At 40.6% G+C, this 21,630-nt stretch overlaps 1 protein-coding gene across 3 annotated transcripts; it reads right to left on the bottom strand.

The window, feature by feature from the left end:
• Positions 1–8,294: 8,294 nt before the first annotated feature.
• Positions 8,295–15,455, bottom strand: LOC307108340 (GTPase IMAP family member 4-like). Of its 3 annotated transcripts, XM_079786237.1 has the most exons (4): positions 15,420–15,450; positions 14,736–14,850; positions 13,556–13,627; positions 8,295–10,143 (listed from the first exon to the last, which is right to left on the bottom strand). In XM_079786237.1, exons 2-4 carry the CDS (start codon positions 14,776–14,778, stop codon positions 9,212–9,214), a joined length of 1,047 nt encoding a protein of 348 aa, XP_079642363.1. In that variant the 5' UTR covers positions 14,779–14,850; positions 15,420–15,450; the 3' UTR covers positions 8,295–9,211. The 3 variants fall into 3 exon arrangements, with proteins under 3 accessions (XP_079642363.1, XP_079642365.1, XP_079642364.1); XM_079786239.1 differs by lacking the exon at positions 14,736–14,850 and having other exon boundaries at positions 15,420–15,455; XM_079786238.1 differs by lacking the exon at positions 15,420–15,450 and having other exon boundaries at positions 14,736–14,885.
• Positions 15,456–21,630: the final 6,175 nt, after the last annotated feature.

Genomic DNA, 21,630 nt, shown 5'->3' with positions numbered 1-21,630 from the left:
CCTCCATCCCCTCTACCTTCCTTCCACTCTCTCTCTCTCCTTCCCTCCCTCCCCTCTACCTTCCTTCCACTCTCTCTGGAAAGCAATGGGGAAAAAAATATCCTCAAGTGAGGATTAACAAACAAACAAAATTTCCCAAAACTAAGAAGAAATGTTATAAACTCGTGTGTGTGTGTGTGGGGGGGGTTCATATTGATGGTATAGATATTTTAAAATATTTTGAATATACCAGATAATAATTTTAATAGATATGTGGCACAAATCTCTCATAATGGAAAATTCTGCTTAAGACTCCAGTCTCACTTTGACTTTCTGCCCCAGAATTCATCCTTGGACCATGTTTTCTCCACTTCAGGATGCTATTTCAATTTTGTCTTCATTGTTTCTAGAAACATTTCATCTCCCTCTACTTACACAGAATATTTGATTAGAAATACTGAAGTTAATGTAGGTGTTAAAAATCAGATAGTGAAGCACAACTGTTGTCTGTTTGCAATAACTGCCCGACGATAATACTACTCTTCATCCATGTTCTTAATCTCATGGGCGTGCCTCTCATCAGTAGACCCTAACGTAGGTCTACTTTTTTCTTTCTTTCTCCTTTAATCCTCACCTGAGAATATAACCCTAAGTGTCATTCTGTCTCATTATTTCCATATTCTTTCTATCATTAATTCAGACATGAGTCTGAAGGTGAAGCAGGCATCTTGTCACATAGATGAGAAAAGTACATGCCAAGAATAGTGGAGCAGATAGGGAGAGAAAACCAAGTTCTTTGGATAATTACCTTAGCTCTGAACTTACCACTGTAAACTTGTTGTATGAAAATTGAATCTTTTTGTGTTAAGCCGCTTCAGTGAAGACTCTTACATGCAGCCTGACTCTCAAGGTCACATTCCAGGACAGAAGGAAAGTCACCGTCAGACCAGCCACAGAGCATTTCAGACCAGCAGGAGCCAATATGTGGTGAAGTCAGCCAAAGAGCATCCCAGAGGGCACTGCCTGCCTGATAAATTCACTCTGGGTCACACAGCTTGTGGTCTTCCTTATCAGGGATCAGGAGGACTTCAGAGACCTGACAGGCAAGGAGAATCAACCAACAAGCAGAGAGAGAGGCTGAGGTCTGAGAATTCCATCTTTCTCCCCAAACTACAATGTCATATAAGATATGTGTCGTGTTTCTCTCCCAAGAAATGCTATGTCTCAGGCTCTATCCCACTCCTCCTAAATCATAAACTATGTTTTTAACAAGTCCCAAGGGAGAGAAACATGATGATTGAGGGGATGGCTCTCTACATCACCTAATTAGAGAGACTGAACACTATGCAAAGAAACTCCTTAACAGATCACATTGGACAGGTTTGAATATGATTAAACCTTTAGTTGTATTTTCCCCCTTTTAAGTAATTGATGGGAGCTAGGAGAGGTTTTCTTTTTTTTTTTCTTTCTTTCTCCTTTAATCCTCACCTGAGAATATATGTATTGATTATAGAGAGAAGGGAAGGGAGATAGAAGAGAGAGAGAGAGTGCACAGAGACAGCATGTGTGTGTGAGAGAGATGGGTGTGAAAGAGAAACATTGATAGGTTGCCTCTGTACATGCCCTGGGAATCTGACTGGGAATCAAACCCACAAATTTTCATTGTATGGGATGACACTCCAACCAAATGAATCACATTAGCAAGGGCTAAACAAGATTTTAAAAATTAGAAATTTACATTTTCTTTATATTCTAAATATAGCCTAAATTTAAGTTTGCCATACCTGTTGTTTCCAGTGAGTTCCAAATTCTTCCATCAGAAATAATTTACTTAATGGTTTAGGGGACCCATTCTTAAGAGTTGTTTAAATGATTTGGCCTACAAAATTAACTTTTACATCAAGGAGAATTAAAAATAGAATTAAAACTTCCCTATCACATTATCCTCTCTCACAATTCTATATCAGAGATTTATGTTAAGAATCCTATATAATAAAAGAGTAATATGCAAATTAACCATCACTCTATTACACCCACAAAGCCACACCCACCAGCCAGTGAGGAACGAGTATGCAAATTAACCCAACCAAGATGGCTGCAGCCACAGAGTGAGCAAGAGGGAGGCTTGGGTTTCCCCAGCGATGGAGGAAGCCAAGCTTTCTGCACACGCTGGCCAGCCCAGGCCTTCACTTCAGGCTACAAAGTTTCAATTATAGAAGATAAATAAATCCCAGATACCAGGGCCTCTGCTTGGGTCACCGGGTGGTGTGGCTGGCCTGAACCACCACAGGCCCCTCGCCCAGGCTGCCCCATGCTCCAAGGGAACCCCCACCCTGATCTGAGACACCCTTCAGGGCAAACCAGCTGGCCCCCACCCATGCACCAGGCCTCTATCCCAGTGGTTGGCAAACTGCGGTTCACGAACCACATGTGGCTCTTTGGCCCCTTGAGTTTGTGGCTTGCAAGCCACAGTTTGCCGACCACTGCTCTAAGTTATCACCCAAATCATTGTCCTAAAGCAGTGGTTGGCAAACCGCAGCTCGCGAGCCTCAAAGTCCAGGGGCCAAAGAGCCGCATGTGGCTCATGAGCCGCAGTTTGCCGACCACTGCTCTCTCCTATCTAATAAAAGAGTAATATGCAGATTGACCATCACTCCAACACACAAGATCGCCATCCCCATGTGGTCAAAGATGGCCACTCCCAAGTGAACACAAGATGGCTGCCACGAGATGGCCAGCAGGGGAGGGCAGATGGCAGCGACCAGGTCTGCAGGGGAAGACAGTTAGGGGTGACCAGTATGACAGGGGAGGGCAGTTAGGAGTGACCAGGCTGGAATGAAAGGGCAGTTAGGGGCAATTGGACTGGCAGGGGAGGGCAGTTGTGGGTGATCAGGACAGCAGGAGAGGGCAGTTGGGAGGTACCTGGCCTGCAAGGGAGGGCTGTTGGGGGCAATCAGGCCTGCAGGGGGGGCAGTTAGGGGTGACCAGGCTGGCAGGGGATGTCAGTTAGGGGTGACCAGGCCTGCAGGGGAGGGCAGTTTGGGGTGACCAGGCCTGAAGGGGAGGATAGTTAGGGTGACCAGGCCTGCAGGGGAGGGCACTTGGAGGGGACCAGGCTTGAAGGAGAGGACATTTAGGGGCTACCAGGCCTGCAGGGAAGGACAATTGGGGCAACCAGGCCTGTAGGGGAGGACAGTTAGGGGCAACCAGTCTGGCAGGGGAGGGCAGTTAGGGGTGACCAAGTCAGAAGGGGAGGGCAGTTAGGGACAATTGACCAGCAGGGGAGGGCATTTAGGGGAGACCAGGATGGCAAGGTAGGGAAGTTAGGGGTGACCAGGCCTACAGGGGAGGGCAGTTGGAGGGGACCAGGCCTGCAGGGGAGGTTAGTTGGGAGAACCAGGCCTGCAGGGGAGGGCAATTGGGGGCAACCAGGTCTGCAGGGGAGGGCAGTTTGGGGCAACCAGGTCTGTAGGGGAGGACTGTTAGGGGTGACCAGTCTGGCAGGGGAGGGCAGTTGTGGGTGATCGGGCCAACAGGGGAGGGCATTTGGAGGGTCCAGGCCTGAAGGGGAGGACAGTTGGGGGTGACCAAGCCTCCAGGGAAAGACAGTTGGGGGCGACCAGGCCTGCAGGGGCAGACAGTTAAGGGCGACCAGTCTGGTAGGGGAGGGCAATTAGGGGTGACCAAGTCAGAAGGGGAGGGCAGTTAGGGGCAATTGACCAGCAGGGGAGGGCATTTAGGGGAGACCACCTGGCAAGGTAGGGAAGTTAGGGGTGACCAGGCCTACAGGGGAGGGCAGTTGGGGGGGACCAGGCCTGCAGGGGAGGGTAGTTGGGGGAACCAGGCCTGCAGGGGAGGGAAGTTGGGGGCAACCAGGTCTGTAGGGGAGGACTGTTAGGGGTGACCAGTCTGGCAGGGGAGGGCAGTTGTGGGTGATCGGGCCAACAGGGGAGGGCATTTGGAGGGACCAGGCCTGAAGGGGAGGACAGTTAAGGGTGACCAGTCTGGCAGGGGAGGGCAGTTAGGGGTGATCAAGTCAGAAGGGGAGGGCAGTTAGGGGCAATTGACCATCAGGGGAGGGCATTTAAGGGAGACCACCTGGCAAGGTAGGGAAGTTAGGGGTGACTGGGCCTTCAAGGGGGAGGGGACCAGGCCTGCAGGGGAAGGTAGTTGGGGGGGAACAGGCCTGCAGTGAAGGGCAGTTGGGAGCGACCAGTCTGGCAGGGGAAGGCAGTTGGTGGCAATCGGGCTGGCAGGGGTGGGCAGTTGTGGGCGATCAGGCAAGCAGAGGAGGGCAGTTGGGAGGGACCAGGCCTGTAAGGGAGGGCTATAGGAGGCGAGCAGGCTTGCAGGGGAGGGGAGTTGGGGGCAACCAGGCCAGCAGGAGAGGGCAGTTACAGGTGACCAGGCCTGCAGGGAAGGGCAGTTGGAGGTGACCAGGCCTGCAGGGGAGGACAATTAGGGGCAACCAGGCTGGCAGGGGAGGGCAGTTGGGGGTGACCAGGCCAGACTGGGAGGGCAGTTAGGGGCAATTGGGCTGGCAAGGGAGGGCAGTTAGGAGCATCCAGTCTGACAAGGGAGTGAAGTTAGGGATGACTGGGCCAAAAGGGGAGGGCATTTGGTGGCTACCAGGCCTGCAGGGGAAGACAGTTAGGGGCAACCAGGTTGGCAGGGGAGGGCAGTTGGGGGTGACCAGGCCTGTAGGGGAGGGCAGTTAAGGGCAATCAGGCCAGCAGGGTAGCAGTTTGGTGTCAATCAGCTGGCAGGGGAGTGGTTAGGAGGTGATCAGGCTGGCAGGCAGAAGCAGTTAGGGGCAATCAGGCAGGCAGGCAGGCAGGCAAGTGGTTGGGAGCCAGCAGTCCTGGACTGTGAGAGGGATGTTCCTCAAGTGGTCCCAGATTTGAGAGGGTGCAGGCTGGGCTGAGGGACACACACCCCCATGCACAATTTTCGTGCACTGGGCCTCTAGTATATGAGCTATATAACACGGCAAGTGTGCTCAAATAGCATAAAATATAGGAAATGCAAGTAGAGACTAATGAAAGTACCCTAATAATAGGAGACCTTAATACGCTATTCTTAAGACAAGACAAATTGTGTAGACAAGAGATGTGTAAATACACAGAAGTATTAAGCAACAAAATGAAGACAGTATCTTTCATGGATATATACAAAATACATTCTCCTTCCAATAATAAACAGAATTCATACTGTTTTGCAGATACACATGCAACATCCACAAAAATTGATCATCATAATAAATATTAGGCCTTGGCCAGGTAGCCCAGTTGATTAAAGCATTATCCCAATACACCAAGGTTGCTGGTTTGATTCCCAACCTGAGCACAAACAAAAAGCAACCAAAGCGTGCATCAGTGTGTGGGATAACAAATCTCTCTCTCTCTCTCTGTCAATAAATAATTTAAATAAAAGTAAATAAATATTAGCAAACACCAGTGAGTTCCATAATGTGAAAATACTACAAATTAATCACAATGTAATAATGCCAAAAACTACATTAGAAAAAAGTTCTCCCATCTGGAAATTATAAAATCTTCTATTAAATAACTTTTCTTGACAAGAAAAATAGAAATTAAGACTTTAGACTTTCTTAAAGATCACAATAATGAAAACACTTAATATCGGAAGCTATAGTATTGCTTTAAATAAGTTATCATAGGAAAATGCTTTGCATCAAACACTTTTTTTAATAAAATAAAATAATAAAAAGAAATTAAACTCCAAATTAAAAAAAAAATTAGAAAAAGTACAAAAAAGTGAACCAAAGAAATCAAAAGCATGGAAAACAAAAAATAATGCAGTAGACATTAAAAAACTTTAGTCCTAATTCTAAATCAGTCCTAATTTATTAAAAAAAAAAAAAGCAAACTACTAATTAGCTTATTTAAGCAAAAAGAGAAAAGGCAAAAATGAAAGATTCGAAATGAGAAGAGGAAATAACCATTGAAATAGAAGAAATTAAAAAAAATCTTTTCAAATAAATTTGGAAATCTGGAGGAAGTGGATAATTTCCTAGGGAAATACAGATTACCAAAAGTGTCCATTAGAGGGATAATGTTTAAATAAAACAATTATTATGGAGGAAATAGAGAAAGCTCTTAATGAGCCACACTGTAAAGTAAGCACCAGGGGCATACTGTTTTGCATGGAAATGCTTTGGAACCTTCAATGTCCAGGTAGCTTAATGCTCTTTAAATTGTTTCACAGCATGGAAAATGAAGATAAATTTTCTTATGAACTTTTCAAAGCAATCATAATGTTAATAATCTAACCTGGACAGTGACAGTAGGAAAAAATAATATATAGACCAATATTTTTCATGAATATCAATAAAAAAGTACTAAATAAAATATTAGCAAGTAGACCTCAAAACTACATGAAGAATGTCATACATCATGATCAAGTGAAACTTGATCAAAAAAGGAAACTTTGACAAAAAAGGAAAACTGCTTCAGTATTTGGAAATCAATGAATATCATTCACTTATTAATAGAGTTAAGGAGAAATAATAAGATTATTCACATAGATGATTTTTTAAAGCTTGTGACAAAATTAATTGTTGTTCATGATAAAAACTCTCAAGAAAATAGTGATTGGATTGTGAAATACTTGCTTAGTATGATTACACAACACATACACACAAATATATACCATATACTCCTATTGTCCAGTCTCTCACTTACTTAACTGAAAACACCAAAGGTATAACCAGGGACAAAGCAAGTATGCCCATTTACTACTATTAAACATTATAATAGAGGTTTCAGCCAATACAATTAGATTAAAGCAATAAATTGAGGGCATAAGAATAAATAAAGTAGAAGTTATAAAGAAACTGTGGTATATTCTTAAGGTAGAATACTACTCGGTAAAAGAGAAGAGCTATTCACATAAGCAACTTGAATGATTCTCAAAATCATTATGCTAAGTGAAGGAAGCCAGTCTCAAAAGGGATGTTGCTTTACTTTCTCTAGATTCTTAGTGCCTGGTATAAAATCTTGCATCAAGTTCAAACAATCACTGACTGTTAATGAATGGAGGAATAGTATAAACTCCCAACACTCCTCAGGGAAGGGAAGGTGCCTCACTCTTCTATTGTATTAATCACAATGCCTGGTATTTATCAAGACCTTCTATCTACCTTCTGCCCCAGGAGACAAATGGGCAACACTGCTCTCAGGGTTTTGTGCATGGGCTTCTCATCTCCTCACAGCTTCTCAAGAGCAGAACCTTTTACTTTGCCTCATCTACAGCATTAACCTGAATGCAAGGGTAAGAATAATTGAGTGCATTTACACAGAAAGTAATCACAGAGCAGTTAAAGTCTGTTTTCATATTAAACCTGTATTTACTTTTTCTTGCAAGGTATATGTGGCTCTTTGGTTAAAGATGTGCTTCTAGAAGCTTGAGATACAATAGGATATTAAATTCCAACTTCAGAATTTTCTCTAAAACTCCAATGATGAAACAATAAACAGTGTGTACCATATTCTGCAGTTTTTTGGAAAAAAACTTTATTCTGCAGCTTATTTTGAAAAAAAAATTAAACAAACTACTAATTAGCTTATTTAAGCAAAAAGAGAAAAGGCAAAAATAAAAGATTCAAAATGAGAAGAGGAAATAACCATTGAAATAAATGAAATTAAAAAAAATTTTTTTCAAATAAATTTGGAAATCTGGAGGAAGTGGATAATTTCCTAGGGAAAAACAGATTACCAAAAGTGTCCAAACCTGTATATATGAGCACCTATTTATGAAAGATTCATTAGCTTCTTCCCTCTTCTCTTATTCTTCAGGTTTTTCTAACTTTTATTAAAATTTAGGCTAAACTCATTTTGTTTGGGGGAAGTAAGGGAGAGGTATATGTCCTGTTGCAGGCAAAATGGTGTAGGGCATGGAGATATCAATTTCAAGATGGTGGAGGCAGGCGAGTGGCATGTGAACACCAAGACATCCTGGTAGAACATGGAAATGTGTTTTTGGGAAATCCTATAACTTATTAGGGTAGGAATGCCCAGTAGAAAAAGGATAGACTTCAATGATTGTTATCCACATCCTTTAGGAGTTCCCCTTCCAGGAAACCACAAATGTCTCACAAATGTTGGTTACACATAATTTCTATCAGCATTTAATGAATGAATCCCAGAACAATGTGGTATTTGCTGGGCATAGGGGTTACGAGCATGGTTGAAACTTACAGGGGAAAGGAGAGAGATCTTAGAGGAAGAACACATAGCCAAGCTCCAAAATAGTGATGAACTTTTATTAAATGTGAAATTCATCCATGTGCTCTTATAAGATGTATTAGTGGTGTTCCCTAAGTTAAAACAGAGTCCACTTTTGCACAAATACGAGAGAATTGAAAAGTTTTATTGTAGTAACAATAAGCAAATGATTCATGTGGGTAAAGATAGCAGTATGCCGATGACCCACCTAGCAGTAAGTAATCAAGGTTTGGTGACAACAGTTAGTTTCAAAGAAAAGTAGCGAATTAGTTATTCACCAAAGAGCTTACATTGAGGTTTGTCAAAGAGTTTTTACAGAAACATCTGAATAGTCCAATAATTGTTCTCTCAAACTGTTGAATCTCTATCCTTTGCTCTTTCTGGTATTTTAATTAGTTGCATTCTGAGAGATCTGTTTTCCAGACAACTCTTTGTTCTTCAGGGGCAGATGATAAAGAACAATTTCATAAAAACATAATTCAACAAATGTGTGTTCATATATAAAGAATTCTTTAAGCATCTCTAGCTATATATTATGTGATGCAAGTAATTGATTTCCCTAACCACATGGATAAAATAACCATTGTCATCCTAAAGGGAAAATATGGAGTAAAAACCAGGCAGAGATTATGTGTTAATCTGGAAATAATCTAGAGGAGAAATTGTTACTAGAAATATATAGAAAAAGCTTGGGGTCATCATCTATTGGTTTCCTGCACTCCTTTTCTCTGAGTGTCTGGGAAAAGGTTCAGAAGACAGGGAGTATTCATACTTTCTGCTTTGGAGTTTTAGAAATTGAGAATGTGTCTCTCCCCTGTTAAATCAAGCAAAAGTCTAACAATTGCCAACAATGAACTTACTAGTATTACACTCACTAGTTCTGAGAGCCTGGGGAGACAGAAACAGAGCTCTGACTTGGGGGAATGAGTTATATGGTGGAGGGGCATCCCAAAATACTTGGGAATAATAGACACATTTTCATAAGCCTAATCTTCCTCGAACAGAGATGAGATATCTCTCCAAATTCCTCTCAATCTTCTCAAGATTAAGTCAAGTATCCCTTTCTGATTCTTAACTTCTTCTCTGGCATTTTGTTGCCTTAAAACAGAGTAGCTCTCCCTTTTTGCCAATTCCCTCTCCATTTCTGCCTTTGTCTTTTCCTGCTCCTGTTTATCCTCTAGCTTTCTGATTTTCTCTTCATACTCCTCTCTTAACTGCCTTTTTTCTCTCTCCAGCTCAGCTCTGCATTGTTCTTGTATAATTTGAATCTGTTTCTGAATCTCCACTTCAGCCTTTTGGTATATCTTATTAGTGTAGAATCCTCCCTGGTTCTCCCTCACTATGCACTGGACCAGGTCCAGCAGCTGTGTCCTCTGAGCCTCCTGCTCAGCGCCTGTTGCCTTATTGTTGAACTCACAGTGACGATCCTTGAACTGCTCCATCAGATCTTGAATGCCTTGTGGAGCTTCCTTTAAGTAATCATGGAACTCCATGCCATCCAAGTCATCTTTCCGGGTGAATAAGAGAATCATGTATCTCCTAGCTTTGGGTCCAAACATTGACAGCATCTTCTCCATGGCCTTTTGTTCCTCCTTTGTGTACCTGCCCAGCGGGACCACCAGGAGCATAGCGTGAGGCCCAGGAGAGGTCAGGAGAATGCAATTAGCAATCTCCCTTTGTGTGTCAGCCTCCTGTACCTGTGTGTCGAAAATACCAGGCGTGTCCACGACAACAATTTCTCTCCCATTCCACATGCTGCTCCCTTTCTCACAGACCTTGGTGATTGATTTTGCTGCAATGCTGGAATGAAATGCTTTCTTTCCAAGGATGCTGTTTCCTGTGGCACTTTTGCCTGCTCCAGTCTTACCCACTAAGACTAGTCTCAGTTGTGAATCTCTGGGGTCTTGGTTTCCAAGCCCTGGAAAATCCGGAAACAAAAGGCACAGTGTTAGGACTTAGCTCCAACATTTTCCACTGGAGGACCTTGCCAATTTGTGCTCTTCTCTATTGACTGCTACAGTCCAGTCCTTTGAGAACTCACAGAAGGTATGTAGAACCCTTGGGCCTCACCTCTCTTACAGAACTAGAGGAATGCTGGTCACTTCTCAGGAGTCCCTTGGGCTGCTCACTCTGACATTGGGAAGCTAAGTGCCCATGGATGAAGGCACACACAGTGGTTCAAGTGAGAACTCTGAGCTGCTGCTGGTAGCTGTCCCTCATAAGCTAATTAAGAAGTAACATAAAATCTGATTTTGGAACATTACAGTGGAGGATCCTCTCCCCCCAATTTATATCTAAAATGGAACTTTGCGTCTTCCCATTAAGAAGCCAGATAGATGGCTGATTCAAGCCATCCCATTCTTGAAAGAGAAAAAAGGGCACATGGGCAGAAAGGCAATGTGTTCCTTCATATTTCACATATGCAGCCATCTCCTCAGGGATTCTGAACCATAGGAGAACAAAAACCTTACTTGCAAAGTTACCACCTTAGTGTAGAAATCTAGTAAAGTTTTTCTATTTTTAATTAATGTGTTGAAGACTTATAGCCAGAAAGTTTTGACAGTGCTCTAAAGTTACTATAAAGCCCTTGATACATAAGTAATAAAATAATAATAACTCATACAGAGTAGCATTAGAAGAATTATATTTTCTAGTGTCACTTGGTTACACATATATACTTCTTAGGACACTTAAAATTGATAAAAGAACAGTATACATAGTTTATCAAATGAAAGTTGTTTTCAAAATAACTATGTCTTAATTTAAACACCAAATCATCTACATAGCTCTTTCCTTACTTCTATTCAGATATTCTCTGCTCATCTCTTTAATGTGTCTGTAAAGTTGAAGTCCTCAGGATTTGTTGAGCACAGACTGGGACCATGGAAAACAACTGACAACCACATCTGAGATCCTTTTTCTCCCTGAAGGAAATCCCTGTCAGTACAGCCCTTGGAAAAAAACCGATTCCTGCAGAAGGAATCCTGTATTACATCCATTCCTGCCAATATTGCAGACATGATTATAAACTCTATTTTAGTTTTCAGAGATATCATCACCATTCACCAAGTACCTCAAACCAAAAATCTAGGAATACCTGTTGATTCCTCTCTTCCCCTTATTTTCCATTTCCAAGCAATTGGAAGATCTCAAGGCTCCATCCACAAATCTGACTGCTTCTCTCCATTTTGAAGAGTATCATACTAGCCCAAGCTACCATCACCACGCATGACTCAGCAGACCCTTAACTGGTCTCTATATTTCCATTGTGCCCTCTTCTGTCTAGTCTATAAATTGGAATGATTTTTTAAATATCAACCAAACAGAGGAGAGAGTTTGCAGAACTCCCCACTCTGGCTTCCACAAAATCAGTAGTTATTCCCCATCTCCCACACACTTTATGATGAAGCTGTTGCTAAGTCAGAAATTATCAAAACTATCCCTAAGACAGTTTCCCACATTTGATAACCAGAATTCTGGAATGAGAGAAGTAAATTTCCAGAACATTAGAACACTGGTTACAGGATGGCTAAGATTAATGGAAAATGTGGATGGGAGTTCAGATTATTATTTAGTTAGCACCACAGTGAAAGACTCCAACCTAAGGATATCCTGAGGCCATTAGTTGGTCATCATAGAGAAGTAGGAAAATCATAGGAGGTGAAACCAAAAGGCACCAAGAGCATATGACAATCAGTGTGATGCATTGTAGATATGGCCATGAATTATTCCCATCTCTGTACACATGCCTTTTTGGGATGTTGATCTGAAGTCCCTAACACAAGTTGCTGAATCTGTTTCACCACCCCTTGCATGGGGGATGGGGATGTGACTTGCTCTGGACAATAAGGCAGGGGAAGCATGATGCAAGTAAACTCAAAAAGTGCTGATGCGCTGTGGCTTGCTGTCTCCTTTGGTCTTCAAAACCCTGCAACTGCTTTATGAGGGAGCCTAGACTAGCCTGCTTGATGATGTGGGACACACAGTCCAGTTATTCATCACCCTGCCCTCCCCCAAAGCCTGCTAACTACCAGAAATGACCATGGGGATATCCAATGCAAAATTATCCAGTTTCAGGATCTTGAGAATATCATGTTAAGTGAAATAAGCCAGATGAAAAAAAAGATAAGATTCACATGATTTCATTCATATATGGGACATAACATAGCAAACCAAAAGCAAACTAATAAAACAAACAAATGCATAGGCATAGGCAATAGTATTGTTGTTACCAGAGGGAAAGAGGGGTGGGGGAAGCTTTGTGTAGATGATAAAGGGTGTCAAATATGTGGTGCAGGAAGGATAGTGAGTGTACAATGCGATAATCATATGACATATCCTAGAACTACATACTTGAAACATATAATATTAACCAATGTTACCCCAATAAATTTAATTGAAAAAAGAAAAAGAGGCTATCCAGTTGTGTACTGAACCACCAGCTTACCACCGGTACATGAACAAGTCTATCTGAAGTAAATCCAGTTGACCCAGAACCAAGAACTGGCCAGTGAAATATAAAACTATAAAGTTGAAAGCCATAGGAATGGGTGATGTTTTAGGCTGCTAAATTGTGGTGTGGTTTGAAAAACTGATATAGTTCAACTGATATAGTCAATTTCTATAGATAAAGCAGGGTTAAGTGAGAAACTAAGTGAGCCAGTCTGGTTAATTTGTGAGTTACATTGAGGCCACTAGGAGCAGGGAATTTAGAGAACTGAATGAAGAATCAATTCCTCTCATATTCTTCGTCCCAGTCCTCTCTCAGGCTGAATAGAAGGGAAGAGAAACAACCAGGGGGCCTACAATGGGCCCTTCTGGTGTGTTCACATTGTAGGATATAGTAAGTAAGAAACCTTATCAGCTTGGGATCAATCAGGACACTTTAACCTCTCTTCCTCTAGAGCAGCAGTTCTCAACCTGTGGATCACGACCCCTTTGGGGGTCGAATGACCCTTTCACAGGGGTCACCTAAGACATCCTGCATATCAGATATTTACATTACTATTAATAACAGTAGCAAAATTACAGTTATGAAGTAGAAATGAAAGTAATTTTATGGTCGGGGGTCACCACAACACGAGGAACTGTATTAAAGGGTCACGGCATTAGGAAGGTTGAGAACCACTGCTCTAGAGGTTATGCTGTATCATGAGGTGACAGTGCAGAGGGGCTAGAGAAAAGAAAGAGCAGAGTAAATAAAAAGAAATAAGAAATGGGGTTGGAAATACATTGTTCTTGGTCAGATGGGGACTGGCAGAGAGCACAGGAGAACCCACTGCCAGGTTCCCTCCATCCCACATGCCGGGGGAGCCCGAGCACCCTCTCACCATGGCTGGTTCTGGGTTCACTGAAGTTGAAAAGCATACTGTGCAATTGAGCTGCCATCATAATTAGAATTCCTGTAGATAAGAAACATAACTCATTTTAGGGAAATGGGGAGTAACTGCAAACCCAAACCACATGCAACCAATAGTTTCTTCTTTTCCATAAGCTTGCTACTTGATTTCACCTTTCCTGGTTCCCAACACTTCTCCTCAACTCCCCATTGTCAGTTTCATGTTCACTTGTTGCTTTTTCTCTACACAAACATGTTTCAAGTGCTTCCTCAGCTCTGGTTCTGGACCTTCTTCCCCTGCTACCCAGTAATTATTACTTTGAATTCTGTTTGTACATACTCTGTAGATTAGACCCTCCTCTGAGTTCTGAACTTTTATATCCCATTTAACTTCTCCACTGGCCAAGTTGACAGACATCTCACACAGAACTTGGCCAAAATGTAACCCTTGACTTCCCCAATCCCCAACCTATCCTGTCTCTAGAACATGTAAATTATTCTGCCCCCATTTCAGTAGATTTCATCACCAGTCAACGAGTGGCTTCAGGGGGATCTTGGGGTAGTTACAGTTCCTCAGTTGCTCATCAGTACACCACCAAGTCCCATAGATTCTACCTGCAGAACATGCAAAATTATTCTTTCTCCCCACCTTCATCTTCATCATTTGTTTGCCATGTAATGGGCTCCTAACCTATTATCTCATCATCAATCCTTTTTCCTTCTATGACCAGATGCCTTTTTAAACTAAAATATCTTTTTTTTTCCTCCAATACCTTTCCCCGCAACAGCATCACCTGCCAACAATATAGCTGTGCTGGGGTCCACTTGCTATTTGCTACAATCACATTCCCTGCAGAACACATATCACTATAGGATCTTGTTTGCTCTTTTTACGTTGCCCCTTTTGGTGTAAGCTTTGTGATGATGGTAGGACCACCTGTGTCTTGTATTCCCCTTATTACCTGGGGACAAGCACAATAATTAACGAAGAGTAGTTTTCCATAAATATTTTACAAATTTATCTGATAAAAAAATTCCTCTGATTCTTGCTTCCTCTCTGATCATGTTTGTTCAGTCTACATCTGTGAAAAAGATTATTCTTTTCTTATTCAACAATGCTTAGTATAATAGAAACATCGTATTGCATTTTAAATATTTTGTCTCCTTGTTACCTATAAATGTTTGCCAATAGAGAAAGCTGTATATAGAAGTCATATCAGCGTGGACTTTGACTGGAACAGGCTGAGAGGCTCATCTCACAGGAAGCCAGCAAGTATAAACTTGAAACTGTTAGAAAGACAGACGCTCCTTTTGAAAGAAGAGTTATGTATTTATCCCTTAAAGATAAGGAATAGAAAACAGCCTCTTATAAGTTGCGAAGAGACATCACAGAATGTTTACAAATAAGCTTTGGCCACAAAGTTAATGTTGGTGATGAGTACTCAGAGGGCTAGCATGCTGAGCTATGCTTCTTATACTTCCCAGTGATCTTCACCTACCTGCCCTAAGAGCTAATTCTGCCCTCAGAGCTAATTCTGTCTGCTCACCCAACTCTATTCCTGAAAGTTTCTAGTTTATTTATAAATTCTATAAATGGTGAAATGAATTATTTTACAAACATCTTCTGAGAAGCAATCCCTAAAGAAGGTACTAATTTGTGGGGCTCAGCCTTTAAAACGGATTATAGCCTAAAATCAGCAGAGACAAGAAACAGGAAGCAATGAGTAATCTATGATGAGAGACAGTTTGCCGGAGGTTTCAGAAATAAATCCAGGGGAGAGGTCTCCTCTGCACCAAATCCCACATTTCCCTGCCTCTCCCCGCAACACGCACACCAAACGCCAATATTCCTTTACCTGGAAAATCTGGGTCCTGCTCCCTTCTCTTACTTTGAAGGCAATGCTGAGCGAGGAGATTGAGGGGAAGGAGGAAAGAGAAAGGAAGGGGAGGAGCTGTATAACATGCTAGTGTAAGACCTGCCCACCTTTCAGAGCAGCAAACAGAAAACACCCAATTAGAGCAGCAAAAAGAAAAAGGTATCTTTAAAAGTTAGGACCACTGGCTGGTTTTCCTCAGTGGTTAGAGTGTTGGCCCATGCATAGAAGGGTTGTAGGTTCAATATCCAGCCCCTGTGGGGGCCATGTTTGAGAGGCAACCTATTGATGTGTCTGTTTTACATAAATGTTTCTCTCTCTCCCTCTCCCTCTTTATCTCTCTCTCTTTATCTATCTCTATTTCTATCTCTATCACTATCTCTCCAACAAACCTTTCTCTAAAAAAATCAATGAAAAAAATATCCTCGGGTGAGGATTAACAACAACAAAAATTTAATGACTGAAAACTCTCCTAAGCTTGTGAAATAAATAGATAAACCAGTCCAGAAAGCACAGAGACTTCCAAACAATATAAAGCTAAATAGGCTCACACCAACACACCTTGTCATTTAAATGGCAAAGCCAGAAACAATGAGAGAATCTTTTTTTTAATGAAAATATTTTATTAAACTTACATGTAATGCTTTATATCACTCATTAGATGCATATAAATCCCTGTACTTATAAATACATGAAAAAAAGGTTTCTTTGCTATAGAAAACTTATATGAAAGTAGTTTCACTGAAATACTTAACATTTTACATTGCACATTAAGACACAGTACTAAATCCTTTGAAGTGATCTAAAACAAAATTTAAGCAGGGAAAGATACAAACAAACATGAAATGTTTCTTAGATTACATTTCTAGAAGCCATAAGAAAGCTAGCAAACTAAACCCCATGTGACACATCTGCTTTAAGACAAGCACAGAGTTTACATAGGCTGAGTGATTACATGTGATGGGAAGGACATTACCACTCAATGTCAGTAGACAAACAGGAAGTGCTAAGGGCCTTGGAAAGAGGAGTGGCAGTTTTGAGTGAAGGAAAGTATCTAATAAGTAACTTAAAGGGATGCCACAGAAAGAATCTTAAAGGTAACAAGAGGCGGTTATCTGAAAGGGAGTTCCCATAAGACTGCCAGCATTTTCTCAATAGAAACTTCTCAGGCCTGAAGAGATTCCAGGTAATAATCAAAGTCATATTTTCTAATAGCCAACATATTAGCACAGAAAGTAAGTCTCAATACATTTAAAAAGATTGAAATCACATCAAGGATCTACTCTGACCACAATGGAATAAAACTATAAATCAATTACAAGAAAAATAAATAACAACAGAAAAGCACTTAAATACATGGAGCCTAAATAATATGCTGCTAAACAATGAATGGGTTAACTTGATTTTTGGGGAGTTATCACTTTGTAAATTATATAATTGTCTATCTACACAATGATGTACACCTGAAACTACTATAAAATAATTTTAAAAAAATATTTAGAATTAATTCTTGGGACTCAAACAATCTGAAAAGAGTATTGTTTAAAAATGAATTAAAAACATAAGTATTTATCTTTAACTTAAAAGCTACTCATATAGCATTGAATAAAAGAGCCATGTTGAAAAGTGACTTGGAACTTAAAAATAAAGTGTATCTCTCACAGACAAAATATATGGTATCAATCTAACACAAACCCTGAAAATAGAAGAGAAGGGAACACATCTCGTTTTATTTTATGAGGCCAAACATACCATGAGACCATAACCAGATGCAGACATCACAAGGAAATAGCACTACAGACAAACATTCTAATGAAAATAGATGCAAAAACTCTTTTAAAATATTAGCAAATGAAACCCAACAATATAGATAAAAATAATACATTATTACTGAATGAGGTTAATCTTAGCTATGCACAGTTGGTTTTACATTTGCTAATAAATATTACTGACCATCAATAGATTACAGAAAAGGTAAACTATTTCAGTCATTCCAGAAAAAGCATTTGATAAAATATAAGAATTATTCAGGATTAAAACCTCTCAGTAAACTAAGAATAAAAAGGAACTTCCTTAACCTGATTATGGACATTTAGGGAGAAACACACTATTTCTAGCATCATACTTTACAGTGACAGTCTCAGTGTTTTAGATTTAATATTAGGCATCAGGCAAGGATGTCAGTTCTCACACTTCTCTACAGCAGTCTTCTGGAGACAACAGCCATTGCAATAGGACCAAAAAAAAAAGAAAAGAAAAGGAAAGGAAATAAGATTAGAAAGAACAAAGTTCTTTATTTGCAAATGACCTAATTATCTATGTAGAAAATATTAAGGACTATAAAAAGTTAGTTGAATGAACAAGTGAATTTACACAATTGAAGGATACAAGGTCAATAGTCAACGTTCAACTGTATATTTTCTAGCAATGAACAGTGGAAAATTACATTTTAAAGATAATATAGTTTAAACTAAATATTTAAAAGTAAATTTAATAAAAGATGTGCATGACTGAAACACTAAAAATTGTGAAAGGAAATCAATAGCTAAGTTAATGCAAGATCCAATTTTGTTAAGGTGGAAATTTTCCCTTAATTGATCTATGAATTCAAAAGAATCCCAATCAAAATTCTAATAGAATTTTTGAAATAAATTAGTAAGTTGATTTTATAATTTACATGGAAGAAAGAAGTCATAGAATAAACAATTAATATATATATATACACACATACATGGAGGACTTACTATCCCTGATGTCAAGAATTACTACAGCCTTATCCAGTTTGGGTCAGTGGATAGAGCATCAGCCTGCAAACTAAAGGGTCGAATTCTGGTCAAGGGTACATGCCCTGGTTGCAGGCTTGATCCCCAGTAGGAGGCATGCAGGGGGCAGCTGATCAATGATTCTCTCTCATCATTTATGTTTCTCTCTCTCTCTCCCTCTCTCTTCCTCTCTGAAATCAATAAAAATATATTTAAAAAATAATTACTATAAAGGTATATTAATTTAGATAATGTTATATGGGTATAAGAATAACACTGAGACCAATGGAAAAGAATAGAGGATCCAGAAACACATTCATATTTAAATTATCAATTGATTTTCAATAAAGGTACCAAAGTAATGTGACTGAGAAAAGACAATTCTTTTAAGAAATAGCAAGATATCTGTATGAAAAGTAATAAACCTGAATCCTTAACTCACATTACACACAAAAAAACTAAATCAAAATGGCCTTACACCTAAATGTAAGAACTAATACAATTCCACTTCCACAAAAGTATATATTAAAAAAAAATCTTGGTGATATTGTGTTGAACAAAAATTCCTTAATTAGGACAAAAAATAAAAATGCACAAATGAAAAAGCTGCAAGCACAGACATCAAAATTAAAACCTTTGCCTTCAAAGAGATACTTAAGAAAAGAAAAAGCAAGCCATAGTCTGGGAAAAAATTATTTGCAAAACATATCTGGTATAAACATGTACCTACAAGAAAGAATTCATGCAAAACAATCTGTAATAATAAAACAGTAATATGCTAATTAGACTGGATGTCTTCTGGATGTTGTTCCAGACAAAGCCACAGTGGTGGGGGCTGAGGCAGAGGCAGTAAGGCCTGACCAGGCCTGCAGGAGAGAGCAGTTAAGGGCAATCAGGACGGCAGGGGAGGGAAGCTAGGGGCAATCAGGCCAGCAGGGGAGGGCAGCGAAGGGAGATCAGGCAGGCAGGAGAGCAGTTAGGGGCATCAGGCAGGCATGCAGAGTGGTTAGGAGTCATCATTCAGGCAGGCAGAGTGGTGAGGGGCGATAAGGCAGGCAGGCAGAGTGGTTAGGGGTGATAAGGCAGGCAAGCAGGAGAGTGGTTAGGAGTCAGGGGTCCTGGATTGTAAGAGGGTGCAGGGGCTGGGCTGAGGGGAGGCCCCATCCCCCCTGCACAAATTTTGTGCACTGGGCCTCTAGTAAAATAATAGTAATTAAAGACACAAACAACCAAATAAAATGGGCAAAATATATTAATGTAAAGAAGGCATAAAAATGACTAATAAGCACATAAATACATGCTCAACTTGACTAATCTTTGGTGAAATGTTATTAAAACCATTAACAAATATTCAAGTGACAGTAGCGACTCCCTAATTGGGTGAATGAGAAGTGGAACCAAGAAGGAGAATTGGGTAGCACAAGCGAGACATTTGGCTTAGGGTTGCAGCTACTCAGAGATGACTTGCAGGAAGATAGGCGGGAGTCAAGTACCCCTACCTTGCTTTTCTACCTCAAAGTAAACTTTTGGTTGGACTTCCCATTGGCAAAAGCCAATCAGATGTCAGAGAACTAGAGATCACACAGATGTTCTTAGATAGGCAAGTGTCTCAAGGTCTGCACCATTCTTACTAAATACTATTCTTGCTAAATATTAAAATGTAGCATGGTATTGTGCAGACCAGCTGTAAACAGACTGAGCTTGGCAAGAACTCAATGGGATAAGTGTAGGCAACTGCAAAGAAAAAATCGATGTGTTATTGAGTCAATGATGTATGCAAGCAATGGCTAAGCATCACTCCCAAGACACAGAGCTTTGACTATGAACCCCTGCCCCATTATCTTGCTGCAAGTAAATAAATCTGCCTTATGAAAAGCACATGTTGTTCTTAAACAGAACATCCCAAGTGGATAACTATTTATTGCAATTTTTTTTTTTTTTGTAACAGCAAAAGACCAAAAACCTATCAAATGGCCATTAGTCGGTTCTGGTTGAATAAACTAAGTCACAGAGTGAGGGACTGATAGTCACAGTTTCATCCAACTGTGAAAAGAAATGAGATGTGTCTCCCTATACCAGTCTAGAGAGATTCCCAAGATATATCTTCAAGTGAAAAAATAACAACATAAAAAACGGTCTCTTTTCAACTATTTTCAACCAGTTAGCTCTCAAAAATCTCTAGGATTTTATCAAAAGGACTTAAGAATAAACCTTAAGAGAATCCAACTGGACAACAATGGGACAATTTGAGCATCCATATTAATTCCAATGAATCAAAATATATTAAATATGTTGAACTCCTGAGTTTATAACTGCCTTTTTCTTAAAAGTAGTCAATCACTCCCAGGGAGTCTGCTAGGAAAGCCCACGTCTCAGATGTCCTTTGACTGTGGTGATAAACCTGTGGCAGCAAACAGCGGTCCTCATGGAAGACCACTTAGAGGGACCAGTCCTGAGACTCTTGACTTGAGGGGTCTGTGTGAAGGAGCAATTTCATTGCAGGCCTCTGCTCCCATGATTTGAGTGCCTTGGGTTATCATAATCATGTATAGTGACAGATGGCTCCACTTACCACATGGCACCAACAGCCAAGAAGGCAGGAAGCAGGGAAACAGGTGTGTTTCTCCCACAGTTCCCTGCAACTCTCAGCATTCCCTCCATTCCCTTCCTTACCCATATGACAAGATTTTTGGTCCTCTGCCTCCAACACCCACAGGTTTTCTTGGACATCCCTGCATTCTTAGTCCTTCCCTGACCGTAGTGGCAGAAGAAGAGGCTGCTTAGAACGGGGCCAGGGGAAGAATTCAAAGGCTACTGGATCCATCTGGTAGCATTCAATCACTAACTTTCTTTATCTGTATTTTTTCCTTTCCGTTTGAGTTTGACTTATTTTTGTTGTTGCACTCCAATCCTCCCATAAAGATATGTTCTTAAGTGCTTTAGTGCTACTGATGAATGCTGTAAATACATCTTTAACAAGGGACAAAGGGGAAATTTTTAAAATATATTTTTATTGATTTAATAGAGGAAGGGAGAGGGAGATAGAGATAGAAATATCAATGATGAGAGAGAATCATCCTTCAGTTGTCTCCTACACACCCTACAATAGGGATCAAGTCTGCCCTGACTGGGAATCAAACCGTGACCTCTTGTTCATAGGTCGATCGATGCTCAATCATGCAGCTCTGTAGCTGGGCAGACAAAGGGGCAATTTTAATGTATATCACAGCATATCACAGCACAATAAAATTATTTCTCATAATCTCCTCTATTTCCAAGAAATGAGATACAGGATGATTTATTGTAAATTCACTTGTGCACAGGAAGCATGGAACCTCGCTCTGCCATAGCCTGTCCCTGCCTCATTTCCTCTTAATTCTGTTTCACTCATCCCTTAAAGTTGTAGTCACAACACAGGCTAGAAAGACTAG

The sequence above is a fragment of the Cnephaeus nilssonii genome (genome assembly GCF_951640355.1).
Source record: "Cnephaeus nilssonii genome assembly, chromosome: 12".
Classification (NCBI taxonomy): Eukaryota; Metazoa; Chordata; class Mammalia; order Chiroptera; family Vespertilionidae; genus Cnephaeus; species Cnephaeus nilssonii.
Note: the sequence above shows the minus strand (reverse complement) of the source record. Positions and strands in the feature narration are given on the sequence as shown.

What these genes read in the sequence shown, in the direction of transcription:
- LOC307108340 (XM_079786237.1), bottom strand. Translation starts at nt 14,778, where the DNA reads ATGACTTCTATATACAGCTTTCTCTATTGGCAAACATTTATAG. An exon ending in CTATTGGCAAACATTTATAG is followed by an intron (nt 13,628 to 14,735) that starts GTAACAAGGAGA and finishes TCTTATCTACAG; the next exon opens with GAATTCTAATTATGATGGCA. An exon ending in TGAACCCAGAACCAGCCATG is followed by an intron (nt 10,144 to 13,555) that starts GTGAGAGGGTGC and finishes CGGATTTTCCAG; the next exon opens with GGCTTGGAAACCAAGACCCC.